We start from the raw sequence: 17,410 nt of genomic DNA on the forward strand, positions 1-17,410 counted from the left end.
GGGATGGATGGCATGGCAGCCCATGCCAGTGAGGTGATGCTCGGCACTGATTCAGGCTGTGCTTGCAGGTACGTGAACACCCTCCTCAAGCTCATCCCTCCAGTGCTGGGACTCCAAGAGCAGCTGCGCCAGGCAGTCCAGAGTGGGGACATGGAGACGTCCCATGGGATCTGCCGCATTGCTGTGGCCTTGGGGGAGAACCACTCCCGGTGAGTGCTGGAGATGGTCCCCAAGAGAGGGAGTGAGCTTGGAGCAGCCTGCTGTTCCCCACACTGCAGCTTTGTCCAGGGCCGGTCCTGCACCCAGTGACGTGTGTCAGGGCAGAGGAGCTGGGCTTACAGTGGAGGTGCCACTCTGACCATGCTCTATGCTTCTCAGGGCCCTCCTGGACCAGGTGGAGCACTGGCAGAGTTTCCTGGCCCTGGTCAACATGATCATGTTCTGCACTGGTATCCCCGGACACTACCCCGTCAACGAAACCACCAGTTCCTTGACACTCACCTTCTGGTACACCTTGCAGGTCAGTGGCCCTGTGGGCACCCTGCCTGGGCCCTGCCCTCCAGGCAGGCTCAGAGGCACTGGTGCATGGAGACTAGGGTCTAGCCTGGCTGTGTTTGGTCCCAGGAATTCCTTGCCCTGCACTCGCAGCTGCCACAGGGCACATACCTAGGAAATGCTGGCCCCATGGCTTGCTTTTTCTGCCACCAGTCTTCCTTAGAAGTACAAGTCAGTATTTAAGGGCCTTGTTAACATAACTAATTAAAACTTCATGTTATTTTTTTTCCCAGCAGCAGACCTGGTTGTTTAGCTCCTTGCTGCATGCCAGCAGAAAAGCATGGCTCTAGTGGCTGCCGAGCATGAGGTCCCTCTCCCAGGGCCGGCATTCCCTGTACCAGCAGAGAAGCCCTGCCATTTCATCCTCTATCTTTAGCTCCCGTTTATCCCCCAGCTCCATTCCTCTGCAGTCTGATGTGGCGTGGCTGAGCAAGGGCAGGAAGGGGGGTGAAGTCAGTTCCATGCCAGCAGCTCCTCTTCGGCGTGGGGCCAGGCTGAGGCTCCCACTGCCTCTTGCTGCTTCTCTGGATGATTCTGAGGATATGGGTGCAGGAAGGAGAGTGCTGTGCTCAGGCATCTGTCCCAGCCTGCCGCGTGGCAGTGTGAGGCACATGTGCTCCTGGTGCAGGCATGCTCCCAAGGCAAGGACATGGCAGGGCACTGCCACCCCCTGTTACCATGCTGAGAGTCTGCTCAGCTGCTGGGGCTTCTGGCATGTTGCCTCCATATAATGCTGCCTCTGCAGAAGGACAGCTTTAGGTGGACCTTGGGGAGCTGGAAGTGCAGCCTACAAGGCATGATAGGATCCATCAGCCCTGGGAGATGTCCCCAAGTCCCCTGTGTAGCAGGCATGCTAGCTCCATTTCCTTCCCCTGCAACAGCTAATGTATTTATTCCTCCTCCTGTCTCTAGGATGACATCCTTTCCTTCGAGCCAGACAAGCAGGCGGTATACCAGCAGGTCTACAGGCCTGTCTATTTCCAACTGGTGGATGTGCTGCTACACAAAGCCCAGTTCCCCTCTGATGAGGAGTACGGCTTCTGGTCTTCAGATGAGAAGGAGCAATTTCGGATATACAGGTACAACTGGGAGATTTGGATTTGCTTGTCAGGCAACTGAGGATGCAGGGAGCATCCTGCTACCCTGGAGACTGAGTGCTGTGGGCTGAGCCAAAGAGGGACACAGAGGAGGTTCATTCCACCAAAAACTGTTTTGGCTGTGGTGGTGATGTGCAAACGAGCTGGTGTTTTGGCACATCACCAGTTGCCCTACCCAAAAAGCCATGGGATCACTCTGTGTTGTTGGAGTAGTGTGCTTGTGTGGGCAGTGCCTGTGCCCTTGCCTAGCAGTAGGAGGGAAAGTAATGTGTCTGCATGGGATGGGGACAGCATTTGGAGACTCCCATATTCTCTGCAGGGTGGACATCTCTGACACACTGATGTATGTGTATGAGATGCTGGGCGCTGAGCTCCTGAGCAGCCTCTATGACAAACTGGGACGTCTCCTGACCAACACGGAGCAGCCATCCACATGGCAGGTGAGCAAGAGGACTCAGGTGCCAGGCTGATGGCTTTCAGCCCCTCGGGGACCTGTCATTGCCATGGGGCATTGAGAGCCAAGGGACATGAGAGAGGTGAGGAGCACAAGCACCTTGCCAGCTCACTTGCAGGCTCTCTGGGGTCTGCTTGGAAGAGGAGTAGGTCTTCTGCCTCCCTGTCCTTAGCACTGCCCAGGGATCAGCCTCCTCAGCCACCATGGGGAATCTGAGCTAGTGCCTGGAGTTGGGGCTGGGTTGGGCATCAGGGATCAGTGCATGGCTGTAATGGTGCCTCTCCCACCCTGGCAGCACACAGAGGCCTTGCTCTATGGCTTCCAATCCATTGCTGAGACCATCGATGTAAACTACTCCGATGTGGTGCCAGGACTGATCGGCCTCATTCCCCGGATCAGCATCAGCAACGTGCAGCTTGCTGACACCGTCATGTTCACTATCGGTGAGGTCTTTGCTCGCGCACAGTCTGGGTTGGGGAAGGAAAGCCCCTCTGAGACCACACTTACCCAGAAATACCAGTGGTGAAAAGCAAAGCTGAGCTTCCCAGGACACAGGGAGCAAGAGCCTGTGGTGCAATCCTGCAGTCTGATCCCATCTGTGTGTGCAGGGTCCCTATCCGAGTGGCTGGCTGATCACCCCGTCATGATTAACAACGTGTTGCCGCTGGTGCTCCAAGCCTTGGGCAACCCTGAGCTCTCCATCTCCAGCGTCTCCACCCTGAAAAAGATCTGCCGGGAGTGCAAATACGACCTGCCGCCCTATGCTGCCAACATTGTTGCTGTGTCGCAGGTAGGAGCTGGATGCAGGTGGATGTGTGGTGGTGACCTGGAATGCGTTCCATGCACACCCTTTCCTCTGTGAGGATCAGGGCAGGAGGATACAAAGCAGCAGCTCAGGGCATCTTGCTTGGCAAAGGGGACTTGTCTGTCCTGTTCCTAGGCCAGTAAACTCAGGTGGCAGGCCCTGTGTTCTGCTGTGAGTGCAAAAATGGCAGACTGGCAGGCATGACTGCCAAGGGGTCTACTGAGGTTGCACTTCGGTGTCTGTCCTTTCCCAGGGGTTTTGTTTGCCTTGTTGGGAGTAGCATCCTGCCAGCTGTGCACCTGCCAGGCAGCTAGTGCTACCACTGCGCATCTTGGGGGGCATCCTGGTGTTCAGGCCTCTCCACAGAGACTGAACCGGTCCCTGCAGTGCTGTGGTAGCTTGTCCCATAGTCCTTCTTGGCTCTCAAGATTTGAGGCAGATGGGGTTCAGAGTCCTGAGGCACTAGGAGAAGGGCTGGGCTTGGGCAAGCTGCCGACGTGTGCATGGGAGCAGAGAGGTGGATGGCATGAGTGTCTGCTTTTAGTGCCTGGGGAACACTGTCACTGGAGTAAGAAAACCCTGGCTGAGGTTGACTCCTTGAGCTGTCCTGCTGCACAGCCTGTCCAAGCCAGAGACTTCTCTTGCTGGATGGCTGAGTGAGCTGGCTCAGGGAAGAGCTTATCAGGGGACAAGGATTTTAACTTCTTGCCTGTGGCGGGTTGTGGCAAGTACATGCTGCTTGTCTGTGCCCACACTGGTGTTGGCTGTCTTGACCTCCTGCATCAGTGTTGCCTCTTGGAAGGGCTTTCTGCAGCACTCACCCTTCTCTTTTTCTCTGCCTTTCCATTTGGCAGGAGGTGTTGATGAAGCAGATTCACAAGGTAAGAGAGGCTGACTCACACTTCTGACTGGTTCTGCTTGCCCCCTCATACCCTCTTAGTCATGATCAGCTGAAGACATAGGGGGTGCCGTGGCAAGTTGGGCTGTCCCCAGAGGAGAGCTTAGCACTGCATCTGTGGTGTACAGGACCAGGAGAACCTGCTCTCTGCCTCTCACTGTGCTGCCAGTCTTCACCCATGTGGGCCAGGGTTGTGCTGGGGCAAGTATGTCCCCACAGAGAGGGAAGTGCCCAAGGAGGCTTAATTCTAGCAAGTCCCAGTCTCTCCAAAACCAAGGATGCCAAGAGAGCAGGCATGTCTTCAAGCAGAAAAAGAAGGGAGATAAGTGTGGGGACAGAGCCCAGGCTCTGCCTATGGCCAGGATGGGGTGGGATGCTTTACCCCACAGGGGACGAGATAGGCTGTACAAAGGGTGGTGTGTTGACGTAGGGTGAATGATGCCAGCACGGAGATCTCTGGACACCAACAGGTCTTTTTCCTTGGTGGGTGCTGGGAAGAGGCCAGGTATGCTGATGGCAGAGCTCCTGTTCCCTGGGAATAGGAGCTGGTAGGGAGCTGTTCCCCTTCCCTCCAGTGAGATGCACCTAGAGTGACCCAGATAGAGCAGCTCAGGAGCTGCAGTACACGGGTCCTGGCTTTACTGGCTGGGCTAGCATGTGTTCAGTAGGGCTGTGGGCTGGACAGTGACCTGCCCTGTTGTGTCTCCTCTCTGTCCCAGACGAGCCAGTGCATGTGGCTGATGCAGGCTCTTGGTTTCCTGCTTTCTGCACTGCAAGTGGAAGAGATCCTGAAGAACCTGCACTCCCTGATCACTCCCTACATCCAACAGCTGGAAAAGCTGGCTGATGAAACGGTGAGTGCCTGCATGCTGCCTCGATCCAGAAGTGGCTTCTCCCACTGGCTGTAGCCCTGGGGCTGCTGTGTTGAAGCAGCACTCTTAAACATGGACTCAGGAGAGAGCACAGTGCAGGGAACCCTTCTCTGGCACTTTGCCTCTGCAGTTTTGGTTTCTCAGCATCCCAAAGATATGTCTGTGATTGAGCAGTGCAGTCTGTGTCACACTTTGGCTTTATTTCCCCTGGCAGCCCAATCCCTCCAACAAGCTGGCCATCATCCACATCCTGGGCCTGCTCTCCAACCTCTTCACCACCCTAGACATCAGCCACCATGATGACGACCATGAAAGCACTGAGGTCAAGAAACTGCCAGTGCAGCAAGGACCCAACCCAGTGAGTAGAGCAATAGCTCGATGCTCTTTGCCACAGTTTCCAAAGCCTCACTATTCACTGCTGCAGCCAAGAGAGAGGATTAATGGGGGATGCAGCATGTGCCAGCAAGAGGGTAGTGCTGGTGCATTCCAGCTAAAACAGCTCCTTCAGCTCATCCTACCATTGCTGAGATGGGCAGAGGTGACCTGCAGGATGCCTCTTGGCTGGGTGCTGCACTGGAGGATGGCCTGGGTGCTGCCTGCCAACTGTGAGCTATGCCAGGCTGCTTCAGAAAAAAAGCTTTCCAGCTTTGGAGAGGGGAGGTGGTACCTGAAGGTTTGAGTCCAGGCCATGCTTAGTCTTGAATCTCCCCTCCCCAGTGCTGTGGGGGCCAATTCTCTTCAGTGTCTCTTGTTCCTTACAGGTGGTGGTGGTTCTGCAGCAAGTCTTCCAGCTCATACAGAAGGTTCTCAGCAAGTGGCTGAATGATGCCCAGGTGGTGGAGGTAACCAGGCTTCACCTTTATACCACCTGCAGCTCTGCCTGTCCTTGCTGACCTGAGCAGGGGACAGCAAAGGACAGACTCTGGGTGATGGCCTGTGAGAGAGATGTCTTGCTGGATTGTCTGGACCAGTGCTTGCTACCACCAGCAGCATCTGGCCATTCTTGTCTGTCTTGTGCCTCCATCAGCCCTGCTCCTCTCCAGTAACAGAGGCCCTGCCAGGAGCAGGGAGATGGGATCTACCCAACCTGTGTTCTCTAGGAGAGGATAGCTCTGCTCTGACCTGGACATGTATCATCTGGTATTTGTCCAGTACACTCAGTAATGCTCATGTGCAGCATTGCACCAGCCACTTCTCCCTGGCTCTCAGGGAGCCTTCCTGCTGTGGTGGGAAGAGTGTTTCCTGGTCACTGGGAGCATCTTGCACTGCAGGGCAGGGCACTAGTACCAGTACAGCTCTGAGCCCTCTGCCTGGCTGGTCCCTGTCCCCATTGCCATCTCTTCCCTCCCCTCAGAACCATCCATCAAGCCCTGACCCCCAGGAGAGGTCTCCTGATGCCCATTGCTCATGCAGTCCCTCTTCTCCCGCAGTCTGTCTGTGCCATATTTGAGAAGTCTGTGAAGACCCTCCTGGATGATTTTGCCCCCATGGTGCCTCAGCTGTGCGAGATGCTGGGACAGATGTACAGCACCATCCCCCAGGTCTCTGCCATTGAACTCACCCGGCAGGTACGGAGCTGCGCTTTGGACTGGGACTGCCACTCCCAGGGAGGCTGGGGATGCAGGGCCAGCAGCAGCTTCACTTCTCTCTCTCTTGCAGCTGGTTCACATCTTTGCCCATGAGCCTGCTCACTTCCCTCCCATCAAGGCCCTCTTCTTGCTCGTTACCTCAGTCACGCTGACTCTGTTCCAGCAAGGTACGTGGGATTAACCCTTCTTCGCGCTGGGGCTGTTGTCAGGCTTTTGCATGCATGGAGTCCGGAGGCGTCTGACCAGGAATGGCTGTTTTCACTCCTAGCTAAGCTAATGGGGCCATCTCTATTTCTTGGATTCATCCCAACCCCTGGAAGGTGGGTACCTTCCCTGCAGGGCAGCAAAAGCAGGAAGCCCCTGGGTGCTCTGGGAAACCTCTCTACTGCCATTGCAGCCCTGCTTCTGCAGCAGGTCTGAGTGTCGTGTGCTGCAAGGGTCAAGCCGGAGCTACTGTCCAGCTTGGCAGGGAGGCTGTGCCCCCAGGGAGATCCAGGGGCTCCTCTGGGGGCCAGTGCTGCTTGTAGTGGCCTGGAATCAAGCCCTTGTATGAGCAGGAGGATATGTGTGTGAACATGTGGGAAATTACCTTTTCAGAGTCACTGCTGGCCACTGGGTCACAGCTGTGATGCTGAGGATGCTGGCATCCTCCTGCAGGGCAGGGGCCCTGCTTTGGCTCACTGCCCACCCTACAAAAAGCAAAGGGGGTTAGAACAGGCTCCTTTGCACCATGGCTCCCCTCAGCATCTTGGTGACTTGCCCTGTGACAGGGACAAAGGTACATTGGAGCTGCTGTTTCTGGTCCTTCAACACCACCACATGTGGTCCCCATGGGGTCTTGTCCTTCGCTCACAGCCGGGTACCAGGTAGGGTGATACTGTCCCCCAGTTCAAGGCTCAGAGCTCTCTAGAGAGGTGGGGGAGACAAGAAGACCTCTACTTCGTCATCACGCCACGCTCCGAGCAAATCCCACTGCACTGAGGTGTCACTGCAGATCAGGTCCCTGCTTGTGCCAGCAGCGTGTGGATGTGTCTACACTGGAACCTTTTTGCCTTGGTGCCAGGGAGGTGGCAATGCCTCTGGGCAGCAGCAGGCATGTCTGGAGGAGGAAAGGGAAGGGGACAGAGCTTGAGCTGTGCCAACACTTGGATGCAAGCTTTGCTCAGGCAAGCGGCTGTTCAGCTCGCTGTATGCCCAGGACTGTCCCCTTTGGTGAGGGGCCAGCTCTAAGCAGGGCGAGCCCCTTCTGCTGAGCCCACGGGTGGCAGGAGGGTGGGGGATGCCTGACCCCACAAGGGCCAAGATGTGAGTATGCACAGTCAGATGCCAAGGTAGGCTGAGTGGTGCTGGCACAGAGATCTCTGGGCACTGAGTTGTTCTCTCCCAAGAGGGTGCTGGAGGAGACCTCCAGGAGGGTCCTGGACACATGGTCTCAAAGAGCATCTGGGAATGGGATGGGAGGGTGTCTGTGCCAGGGACTCCTGCGCAGCTGATGCTGACAAGCATGTGCACGCCTGAGCCCAGCCAGGCCTGTCAAGCGTTTGCTGAGGTGTTGTCGTTCACTTCCAGTTACCTTCCAGGACCAAACAGTGCTTTGAAGACACCTGCTCAGTCCCCACAGTGCAAAAGCTCTAATTCTCCTTGTGGAGATGGTGCCCAGCTAGCCCCTGCTTCTCCTCCTCTTCCTCCCCAAGGACACGAAGATCTCCTCCTTGGCTCTGCAGCACCCAGGTGCTAGCTGGAGACCCTGGGGCTTTAGACCCTTTCCTTTGCAGTTTCTTTCTGTTCTTGGGTTCTCCAAGTTTCATGATTTTTTGTATGTTTTGTTTCTTTAACTTGCTTCAAGCTGCTCATGTTGCCCATCCCCTTCCCCACACACCCCTCCTCCCTTACACTCCTGTTTTCACTTGTAAATTCTTTCTGTATCACATAACTATATGATGTTGAGTTGCTGTTTGTATGATTTTTCTCTTAAGTTACATCTTTATTATATTTTAGGGCCCAGGGATCATCCTGATATTGTTGATTCATTTATGCAACTCCTGGCACAGGTGTGTTTTAGTTTCTTATTCATTCACTTTCTGTTCTCTCTCTTTCTCTTTTTGATTCAATTTAAACCTATTTTTAGCTTTCTGTTGACAACGTTTTTTTTCCTTTTAGTTGAATATCGAGTTTCTCCATCTGTTTCCGTGGAAGTTGAAAACAAAACATTCTCCTTTAGTTCTGGGTTCACACCATCCCCAGGGCAGTACCCTCCTCTGCAGGGCAGCCTCCAGCTGTCACCTCCTTCGCTGTGCTGAAGCTGGCGTAGGGTGCTTGGGGCTGCTGCTGCAGTCACCCTTGGGTGACAAATTAGAGCATTAAGTGGATGTTTTCCAACCCATTTACCTGCCCTCTGATGGGTCCTTCAGAGTGCAGACAGGCTGAGCTAGCTGCCTTGCCCCAGGGCTGGTGGGAGGAAGTCCCTGCCTGCAGGGGCAGGCAGCTGCCAGGGTTTGGCTCTGAGCAATGTGCTTGTGGTGGCGTCTGGAACTGGCAGGTGCCACATTGCCTCCTGCCCCAGCAGCTGCTCGGGGTGGTGGCAAATCCTGCACAAGGAGCTGCGGTCTCAGTGATGCGTGGGGACGGTTTGTGTTGATGTGGCAGGGGCTGTGGGCTGGTACATGGGGCTGGCACTTGTGTCACTGCTGGCGTTGGGCAGGCAGGGCCAGTGCTATGCTGCGTGTGTATATACACCTGTTTGGAGCAGCAGGAACCCAGTGTACTCTTCAGCCATCTGTGGCCCTTGAGGGAGAAACTCTGATGTCCTTGATGTACTCAGTGTCCCTGTCAGAGATGTGTTCCCTGGCACCTACCCAAAGGGTGGGTCGGTAGCAAGGAGTGGCCTGGCAGAGTTGCTTTCTGCTTTGCTTCTGTAATGGTGAGACCTCTAACGATGTGTGCTGGACCAGTGGCTGTGCAGGAACACTGACACAGGCAGCTCCCAGAGCTGTGACCATCCTGCCCTTGCTGGCAGCCCAGGAAGAGTGCCTCTCATGTCCAGGTGCTAAATCGTCAGACCCATCCAACTCCCCTAGGGGTCCTGAAGGATGGAGTGGGCAAGGAGGCTGCAACTCACCCCCTGGGCAGGGTCTGCTCCTCATGGGTATCACCTTGATGCCCAGATCCCACTGAGATCCACTGCATCTCAAAGCCATATTGCAGCCTTTTCTTCCATTTTTCATCTTGAAAGATGTAACATAATCAAGGTTATCAGAAAGTGTTTGCAACTTTTGCTCTGCTTTTGTTTTTGGAAGCTGTGACCTTTTAACAAGGGGTTTGAATGTGATGGGAGGATGGTAAATGGGGTCTGTGCATGAAGTTCATGGCGCTGTCCTCATTGCTGGTGGGACCTCCATTCAAGCACTGTGCCTAGTTTGGGGCACAACATTTCTGTGGATACAGACCAGAGACCACAGGCAAAAGCGTCTGGAAGATGACCACCTTGTACACATGGTGGGGAGGAAAAGCTGATGGGAGCCTAAGGAACTGCGTAAGTCTTGGAATGTGTAAAAGGTAATATCCCAGTTATAGGTAAAAAGCCTTTTTCTGTTCTCCTCAAGTGGGACAAAGAGTAACAGGAGGATATAATGGAAAAGGATCCAGTAGGAAAGCTTTATAAATGGGCAGGGAAGCACTAGAAGATCGCTCAGGGAGCTGCTGTCTCATGGAGGTCTTGAAAGGAGTCCAAAGGCCTGTTGCTCTTGGAGGGCAGGTAGAGGTGATCCTGCTGGGGGATAGGGCATTAGGTGACTCTGAGACACTCTTCCAAGGCTACTTGTTTCTTTGGAAAGTGCTGAGTTTGTCTTAGGGTCCTCCTCTGTGTCTGAACACAGCATACTTCTGCTTTCTTGGAGAGAAATGTGGAAGTGTGCTGCACTTCCATGGAGTGTGCTGTGAGACTAAACACCACAGATTCCTGGCTGCTGTCCCCATGGGCAGGATCTGTGGGCAGTGCTGGAAGCTGGCCCTGTCTCTTGTGTGCAGATCTCCAGACAACCTGCATCCTTCACAGGCCCTCCCGCAGGAGCAGCTCAGAGGCTCCTACCTCCATGGCTTCTCTGTCTTGGATCACTGAGAGACATCTGACATCATGCTGCCAGCCTGGGCACTGCCCACTCAAGACCTATTGTTTTCCTGGGGTTTTTATTCCAGCAACCCCATGAATCCCATCTCTGTCCTTTCTCTTCATGCATGGGACTTGAGGTTTTCTCCTCGTCCATGGCCTGCCACTCCTCCCAGGCTGAGATCTGGTGAGGTGCTTTGAAACCTGTCAAGAACTGGCCTTGCCATCCCTGATTGATTCCTTGCTCTCAGGACTTTGAGAGCTGTCTGATTGCAAAGGTGGGTCCAGCCTGTCCTCTTCCAGAGGACCATACTCTGCAGTGATGCTGTTGAGCATTTGTAGATCCAAGGATTAAAATCAGAGAGAACTGTAGATCTCTGAAGATCCAATTTTCATGTGGCAAGGGCTGTTTTCATCTCAGCCTGCTCTGCCTGCAGACCTCTTGGCAAAGTAATTCATCTTCTGGAGCAGCAGCAAGTTTGGACCCAAGAGTGTGTCAAGGTGAGACTCTCCCACTTTCCTGACCATCTGTTTTTGATCATCTTGGTGGAGGTATCATCTTCCCTGTTTCAAATTTGTCTGGTTTCTCCTTGCAGGCAGTGTTTTTGTCCTCTCACTCTGTCAGCCAGTATTCTCCTACCTTCTGATAACTCAGGAGGAGCTCCTACCTCATGATACCTGTACGTCATCCCTCTGTCACCAGCTCACACAGAGCCGCCTTGCTGTGTGACAGGATTCCTGATGCCTCTATCTTTATTTGGGCTTGGCTGCAGCTCATAGGACTGCCTGGTTGGTGCAGCTGATCCTTCTGCCACCATGTTAATTGGCAATCCACTATTGATGATGGCTGGCTGATCATGAGAGCATGTTGGCTTAAACCAAATGTCTTACAGATGCCAAAGTTATAATACTACTCAAAGCTAATGATAAAATAGCCAGTCTGCCATAAGACTGCGTGGAGCAGTGGTGGCATACATTGCCATGAGATCTGTCCTCAGCTGCTCCCCTCCTGCCTCTGCTGTGTGCTGGGATCAGTGCAGAGTATTGCTGCTGCAGTGCCCAAGGTGAGCATCCTGCCTGGGAGGGCTTTGGGGTCAGTGCCGCCCATGCCCAGGACCACACAGACATGGTGGCTGGGGCTTGTGTCCAGGTCTGCGTTGGCAAAATCAGGAAGGTTCTGGTGTTTGGGAGGTCTCACCTGCTCTCTGGCCAGTGAGTATCACTTATGTGTGTGCTCCCAGTTGCAGATAGGATTTTGGGGCTCTCCAGCCTGCCTTCCCACCAGGGCTGCAGGCATCCACATCCACACTGCATCAGCAGGATTTCTCACTGGCACAGACCTTGGGAGTGCTTCATTGATCCCTGATAAATCCCTGGGGCTGGACAACCACGGCCTCACTGGGCAGAAGATGCAGGACTGACCTATGATGGCCAGGCACAGCCAGCCACCATCCCTCACCTCTCTCCCTTCTTGGGCTGGTCCAGGCTGCATTGCAGCCTTGAGCTCTCCACCACACCTGCTCCAGCCAGACTTAGAGAGCCCCATGAAGGACATGGGTTCAGCATCCCCTTGCTGGGGCTGACTGCTCCTGCCTGACCAAGCTCACTTGCCCTTTTCAAAGCAGGAGGCTCTGGCCAGGTGTGTCAGTGCAGCCCCTCACTGTCCCCTGTCTGCTGAAGGAGTCGGGTTTGGTGTCCCTTCCACGACTGTCTGCCTATGAAGAGCTGGCTACAGAAGAGCCTGGTCTGAAGACCTCTCGAGGTCTCTTAGATGCTGTGGAAAAGAACCGAACATCTTCTCTGTGACAGCCTAAAGAACAGTTCTTGCTGGAGAGCCAATGCCTATCTCTGCAGTGGCTGGTCATGCAGAGGATGTGAGCGGAGCTGCTCTGGCAGGAGATAGGGAGGATGAGCTGGCAATAAGATGCCCAGCCCTGGAGCAGGGTTTCTGGTGCTGCTTTCTTATGGGAGAAACTCCACATGGCTCCATCTTGTGGGGATAAAAGAAAAATCTGCATTAGACGTGCACATATGCCCAGGTTTACACTGGGCTTGCAGTCTGTACAAGGTGTCCTAGAGCAAGGAGCCCTCCCACTAATGGCATGCTTTTCCCCATGGCACTGATGGCATGAGGACCAGATGCTGCAGCAAGTCTGCGGGAGAGTTTTTGGGGCTCTGCCTGTGGCAGGTCTGGTTTGGCTGGGAGAAGCACTCTGCAGGTAGGTGGCAACCTGAGCACACTGGAAGACTCGTGCCAATGAAACACTGACAGCACCCAGGACTTGGGTTAAAACCAGCCCTGTGGATGGGCAGGGTAGAGGCACCTGTGGTATCATTGGAGTCAGCTGCCCTCAAGCAGCACACCGCTGGGGGAGAAACTGCATGGGGAGAGACTCGTGATTACTGCTCTGGAGCATGGCACAGGCTTCCATGGCTAAAAATACATCTGTCCTGTATGGGGCCAGCTGGACAGCATCAGCCATGATCATAGAATTGTAGAATTTAAGGGTTGGAATCATCTAGTCCCAACCACCCCCTGCCTTGGGCAGGGGCACCTCCTCACTAGATCAGGTTGCTCAAGGCCTCATCAAGCCTGGCCTTGAACACTGCCAGTGTTGGGGCAGTCACCACGTCCCTTGGCAACCTGTTCCAGTGTCTCACCACCCTTATAGTAAAACGATGAGTGGATGCGTTTCTAAACTATTGCCCAGCCACTAGCTCAACTTCTGATGTTGGTGCCAACACTTCAGGAAGGATGATGCACAGCCTGTGGATACACAGGTATAATGTGGGCCCTGATTGCTCCCATGAAACTCTCTGCTTGCATTTAAGGGGGAAGCAGGTCCCTGTGATTGTGCTTATCTCTGTCTGGTACAGCAATGCCTTCAGTGCCCAAACCAGAGTCCTCTCTTGCAGTGAGTGATACAAAAGGTCAGAAAGGAGATGGGGTAACCCTGAAACCTGCTCCTTAGCTTCTTGGTCTCCAGCACCTGCACTGGGCAGATGGCTGTGGACTTTCCCTGGAGAAGAAAGGGTGAGAAATAAGTATGTTTTGCTCCAAGGAGAGACCACAGGGGCAGATGGATGTGTGTCCTGGGTGCTGCTGAGTGAAAGCTGTTCCTGCTTTCATCCCTGGGAGCAGATTTGGAGGGCGACTGGCTACACACAGCTCAGCCCAAGGGCTGCCTGTCCTGATATCCTGCTCTCTGAGCTCCAGGCAGGGGCTGCTCCAGTGCTGTCCATGATGTTGCAGTGACAGCGGGGCAGAAGGTATGGCTGCTATCCCTAGTGCTTTCCTGCAGCAGTGGGCACGGTGGTCAGGGCATGGATGTGGCTGCCCTACTCTAGCAAGGCTCACTGAGGCCGACTGGAAATCCTTCCCATGGAGTGGAAGGTACAGGCTGAAACATTTCTACCCAGGAACTGCCCAGTGCCAGCACCAGGGGGACCAAGTCACTGCATAAGGTGCCACAGCTCAGGGTGCCTCCAGCAGCAGTGCCTGACCCTCACAGAGGCTGGTGGAATCACTGTGTGGCAAAAAGAAAAAAAAAAACCAAATTTTTCTGATCTCTCTCACTTGCTGCTCAGGAACTGCCAAGGAATGTTGGCATCTCATTGTCATCTGGTCCAGTCTGGGGTTATTGCTTGAACCAGTTGCTGACTCCAGGGATGCCAGCATCTTCAGGAGGGGAGGAGGGCAGCACACAGGTGGCTGTCTCTGCCGAGCCACACATGGCTGCCCTTGTCCCAGGAGCGGTGCCATTGCCTGGTCTGCTCTGGTGGAACAGGAGCCCTCTGTTCCACCTCTGTGTCCGAGTGTTTGTGTGCACACCACTGTGGCACCTATCCTCAGGTCCTGGGGTCAGCAGACTCTGAGCATAGCAAACTGCCTGGCTGTTTGAATTACTTTTCTTGGGTGGGGGGTAAAGTGATGGTTTCCTGCTGTACTGTGTGAATCTGCCGTTTGCTGTGGGTGTGCCCAGGTAAGTGTGTGTCTCCAGGCAGAGGATATCTGGGGCACAGGGTTCCTCAGAGGCTTCCTGCCTACCTCTGCAGCGCTGGGTTCATGCTACCTGTCTGTGTGCCTTGCAGGCTCTGAAAAGGAAGCCGGACCTCTTCCTGTGTAGCAACCTGGATGTCAAAGCAGTGTTTCAGTGTGGTGAGTACCACGGGCACGTGCTCCAAATCACTGTGAGGAGAGGTCACCCTGCTCCTCCTGTGGAGCTGGGTGCAAAACAGCTAAGGGCTGGGGACCACAGGGCTGATTTGGGAACACAAGGGAGTTTTCTGGCTGCTAACCTGAGTGATTTTTGCTTGCAGGTGTCCTTTCGCTCAAGTTTCCCGAGGCCCCAACAGTCAAAGCATCCTGTGGCTTTTTTGTGAGTATCACAGAATTGTGCAGTCTCCCCTGAGAGCTGGGAGAGCAGGAGAGGGGCTGAAGTTGGGCAGGGATGCTGCAGTATGGAGCCTGCACTGGCACTGAGTGGGCCTGGACTCTGTTGCAGACGGAGTTGCTGCCCCGCTGTGGAGAGATTGCCCCAGTAGGACAGGTCGTGCATGAGAACGGCAAAGTGCTGCTGCAGGCAGTGCTGGAGGTGAGAGACCATGGGCTCCCCAAACAGCTTTGGGCTCTATTCCTGAGCAGTACCCCTGTGGAGCCAGGGGCAGAGAGCCCAGCAGCATGAGTGGGAGCAGGCGGGGTGACAGCAGCGGCTCAGGATGTCCTGTTTGCTCTGTGGCAGGGCGTTGGTGGCCAGGCTTCCCGCAGCCTCATGGATCACTTCGCAGAAATCCTCTTTGCCTTGAACAAGCACTGCTTCAGCCTCCTGAGCATCTGGATCAAGGAGGCCATGCAGCAGGATGGCTTCCCCTCAGCCCGCGTCACTCCCGAGCAGAAGGAGAACTTCAGCCAGCAGATCCTCAGGTTTGTGTGCCCCTTGCCTCAGCGGCTGTGCCCGGCTGGTGGTGGGAATGACCTCCTTGCATGGCCTGGTGCATCCCTTCTACTTCATGTTTGTCCCCTCCTTCTGTCTTAGCAGAGAGCGTGTGAACAAGCGACGAGTGAAGGAGATGGTAAAGGAGTTCACCTTGCTGTGCCGAGGGCTGCATGGTACGGAGTACACAGCAGACTACTGAGCACCTGGCCAGGACCGCGGACAATTTGCCTGGATCAGCTCTTCCCCACAAGGAAGCCCCTCATCTTCCCCGCCCTGCTGCAGTACGGCTCATAGAATAACCCTCCACCTAGAATTAACCCACTCGGGACGCTCCTCCGCTAGATTTGGTGGCCGCATCTCGGTGTCAGCATCTTTGTTTCCCCCCAGCATGCTCCCTCCTCGCAGGGGACAGGAGTGCCAGCTGCAGGAGGTGGTGGTGGGGCAGGGGAAGCCTGGGCAGGACTGCCCCACACCCAGGCTACCAGCCCTGCCCCAGCCCTTCCCCATGGGTGCCCATGCCCTGGGGTGGGGAGGCTGCCCCTGTGCCTGCAGCAGTGGCTGGCTGGGTGGGGGGAATTGCCCCCTGCTCATTTGTACGTGTGTTTGGGAGGGGGGAGGCCCTGCACCTAATTATATTAAGAATATTTCTATGTTGTGGCTGTCATTATTGTAGTGCCTGGACTTTGCTGGCCTCTTGCCTCTGAGGAAGAGCCCAGCAGAGGGGGAGTTAAATCAAGGGTGGGATGCCTCAACACCTCCCTGACTTCAGGAGGTATGGCAAAAAACAGTCCATTCTGCTAATCATGTTCTCCTGCCCAGCGTGGAGCAGAAATAGTCCCACCCCACACAAGAGGAGCCGGAATCCACCCCTGCCAAACAGAGAGTCTTCCCTGCAGCACAGGATGTCTGCAGCCTGTTCCCATTCATCAGCTCACGCTCAGAGCTCTCCCCTCTTTGCCTCTGTGCTTTCATTCCAGGGGGTCCCAGTTCTGGTTTTCTGTTTTCTCAGGCTGGTTTTAGCTGATGCACAGGGCTGTGCTCCCTGAGTGTGTACCACAATTTTTTCACAATGGGACAGCTGCTATCACCTGTTTGTGCTCCTCAGCCCATTTTATTCTAAAGAACAATTTACTCACAAGTCCTCTTCAGCTTTAGTTAGCAACAGTAGCCCACAAAATTCTCAAGTCCCAGCACTGTCAGCTCGTGCGAAGTTGTGACCTTTCCATATAGGGCCAAAGCTGCCCTGGACTGGGGAGCCCTCGAAGGACAGGTCTGGGGCCAAGTGTCTGACTCTTCTGGCCCTGCTGCTGCCCTCACCACAAGCCTCAGGGTGCCACAGGCATTCCCAAACACATGTGCAACTTCTGTTCTCCCACTGCAGTACTCCTGACCCAAGGCCACATGGAGCACAGGGCCAGCTGGTGGCAGGTCCACACTGTTACGGGTCCAACCACTGGTGACAGGCAATGCCTGGGCCCCCACATGGCCCTGCTCCTGGCTGGGTGCCAATGCTGCTGCCAAATCAGGGCTGCTCACACCCTTCGTCTTCATATGCAATGGCAATCCCTCGTCGGCCCTGCACAGCCTTGGAGACAGGCGTCTGTCCCAGCTGCTGCTCCAGGCCTCGCCAGCTGCGGGACTCCAGGAAGGAGGCTGGGAGGAGAGAGAAAAAGAATTGTTACTGGGAGCAGGGAGGCAGCACTGCCCCTGCACTAAGGCTCAGCCCCGCCATGAAACAGACACAAACCAGCAGGGCTGATCTCTGCGAGGGCTCGTGTCTGGTCCCTGCAGGCCAGGGCAGTGTTGGGGGGCAGCTGGGAGGTCGGGGGGTCACAGAGGTGGGTAGAACGCATCTCCCCTGTGATCAGTGAGATGTCGGGAACAGCCTCCACTGCTGGGACAGACGGTGGGAGCTCAACATGTGCACAGGCACCTGCCGGAAAATCGTAACATTAGCCTGCTGATCAAATCTATCCCAGAGCAACCACAGCCTACGGGCAGGGGAGCTGGGTAGGATGTGCCCTGGGAGGGTGCTGGGAAGCTGGTCTCTAGCTATTACCTGGCAGCAGGTCTCGGAAGTCAGTGAAGTAGTTCCCTG

The 17,410-nt window shown here is 54.9% G+C and overlaps 2 protein-coding genes across 2 annotated transcripts in view; one reads left to right on the plus strand and one right to left on the minus strand.

Annotated features, from left to right (window-relative positions):
• IPO13 (importin 13) overlaps nt 1-15,753 on the plus strand; it is a 21,558-nt gene extending 5,805 nt beyond the window's left edge. Inside the window, exons 2-19 of the mRNA XM_009078150.1 lie at nt 69-209; nt 379-520; nt 1,468-1,634; nt 1,972-2,092; nt 2,402-2,549; nt 2,715-2,896; nt 3,766-3,792; nt 4,529-4,663; nt 4,896-5,039; nt 5,443-5,523; nt 6,112-6,249; nt 6,341-6,437; nt 8,269-8,321; nt 14,468-14,534; nt 14,696-14,754; nt 14,881-14,970; nt 15,118-15,299; nt 15,412-15,753. Coding sequence (XP_009076398.1) covers nt 69-209; nt 379-520; nt 1,468-1,634; nt 1,972-2,092; nt 2,402-2,549; nt 2,715-2,896; nt 3,766-3,792; nt 4,529-4,663; nt 4,896-5,039; nt 5,443-5,523; nt 6,112-6,249; nt 6,341-6,437; nt 8,269-8,321; nt 14,468-14,534; nt 14,696-14,754; nt 14,881-14,970; nt 15,118-15,299; nt 15,412-15,511 — 2,074 coding nt within the window. The 3' untranslated portion in view covers nt 15,512-15,753. The remainder of the gene's footprint in view (nt 1-68; nt 210-378; nt 521-1,467; nt 1,635-1,971; nt 2,093-2,401; nt 2,550-2,714; nt 2,897-3,765; nt 3,793-4,528; nt 4,664-4,895; nt 5,040-5,442; nt 5,524-6,111; nt 6,250-6,340; nt 6,438-8,268; nt 8,322-14,467; nt 14,535-14,695; nt 14,755-14,880; nt 14,971-15,117; nt 15,300-15,411) is intronic.
• A 1,081-nt stretch (nt 15,754-16,834) lies between these two features.
• DPH2 (DPH2 homolog (S. cerevisiae)) overlaps nt 16,835-17,410 on the minus strand; it is a gene marked incomplete at its 5' end in the record, with an annotated part of 1,527 nt that continues 951 nt past the window's right edge. The window contains 3 exons of the mRNA XM_009078151.1: nt 16,835-16,965; nt 17,060-17,245; nt 17,372-17,407. Of these exons, the coding sequence (XP_009076399.1) occupies nt 16,835-16,965; nt 17,060-17,245; nt 17,372-17,407 (353 nt within the window). The remainder of the gene's footprint in view (nt 16,966-17,059; nt 17,246-17,371; nt 17,408-17,410) is intronic.

The sequence above is a fragment of the Acanthisitta chloris genome, unplaced genomic scaffold (assembly GCF_000695815.1).
Source record: "Acanthisitta chloris isolate BGI_N310 unplaced genomic scaffold, ASM69581v1 scaffold36067, whole genome shotgun sequence".
Taxonomy (NCBI): Eukaryota; Metazoa; Chordata; class Aves; order Passeriformes; family Acanthisittidae; genus Acanthisitta; species Acanthisitta chloris.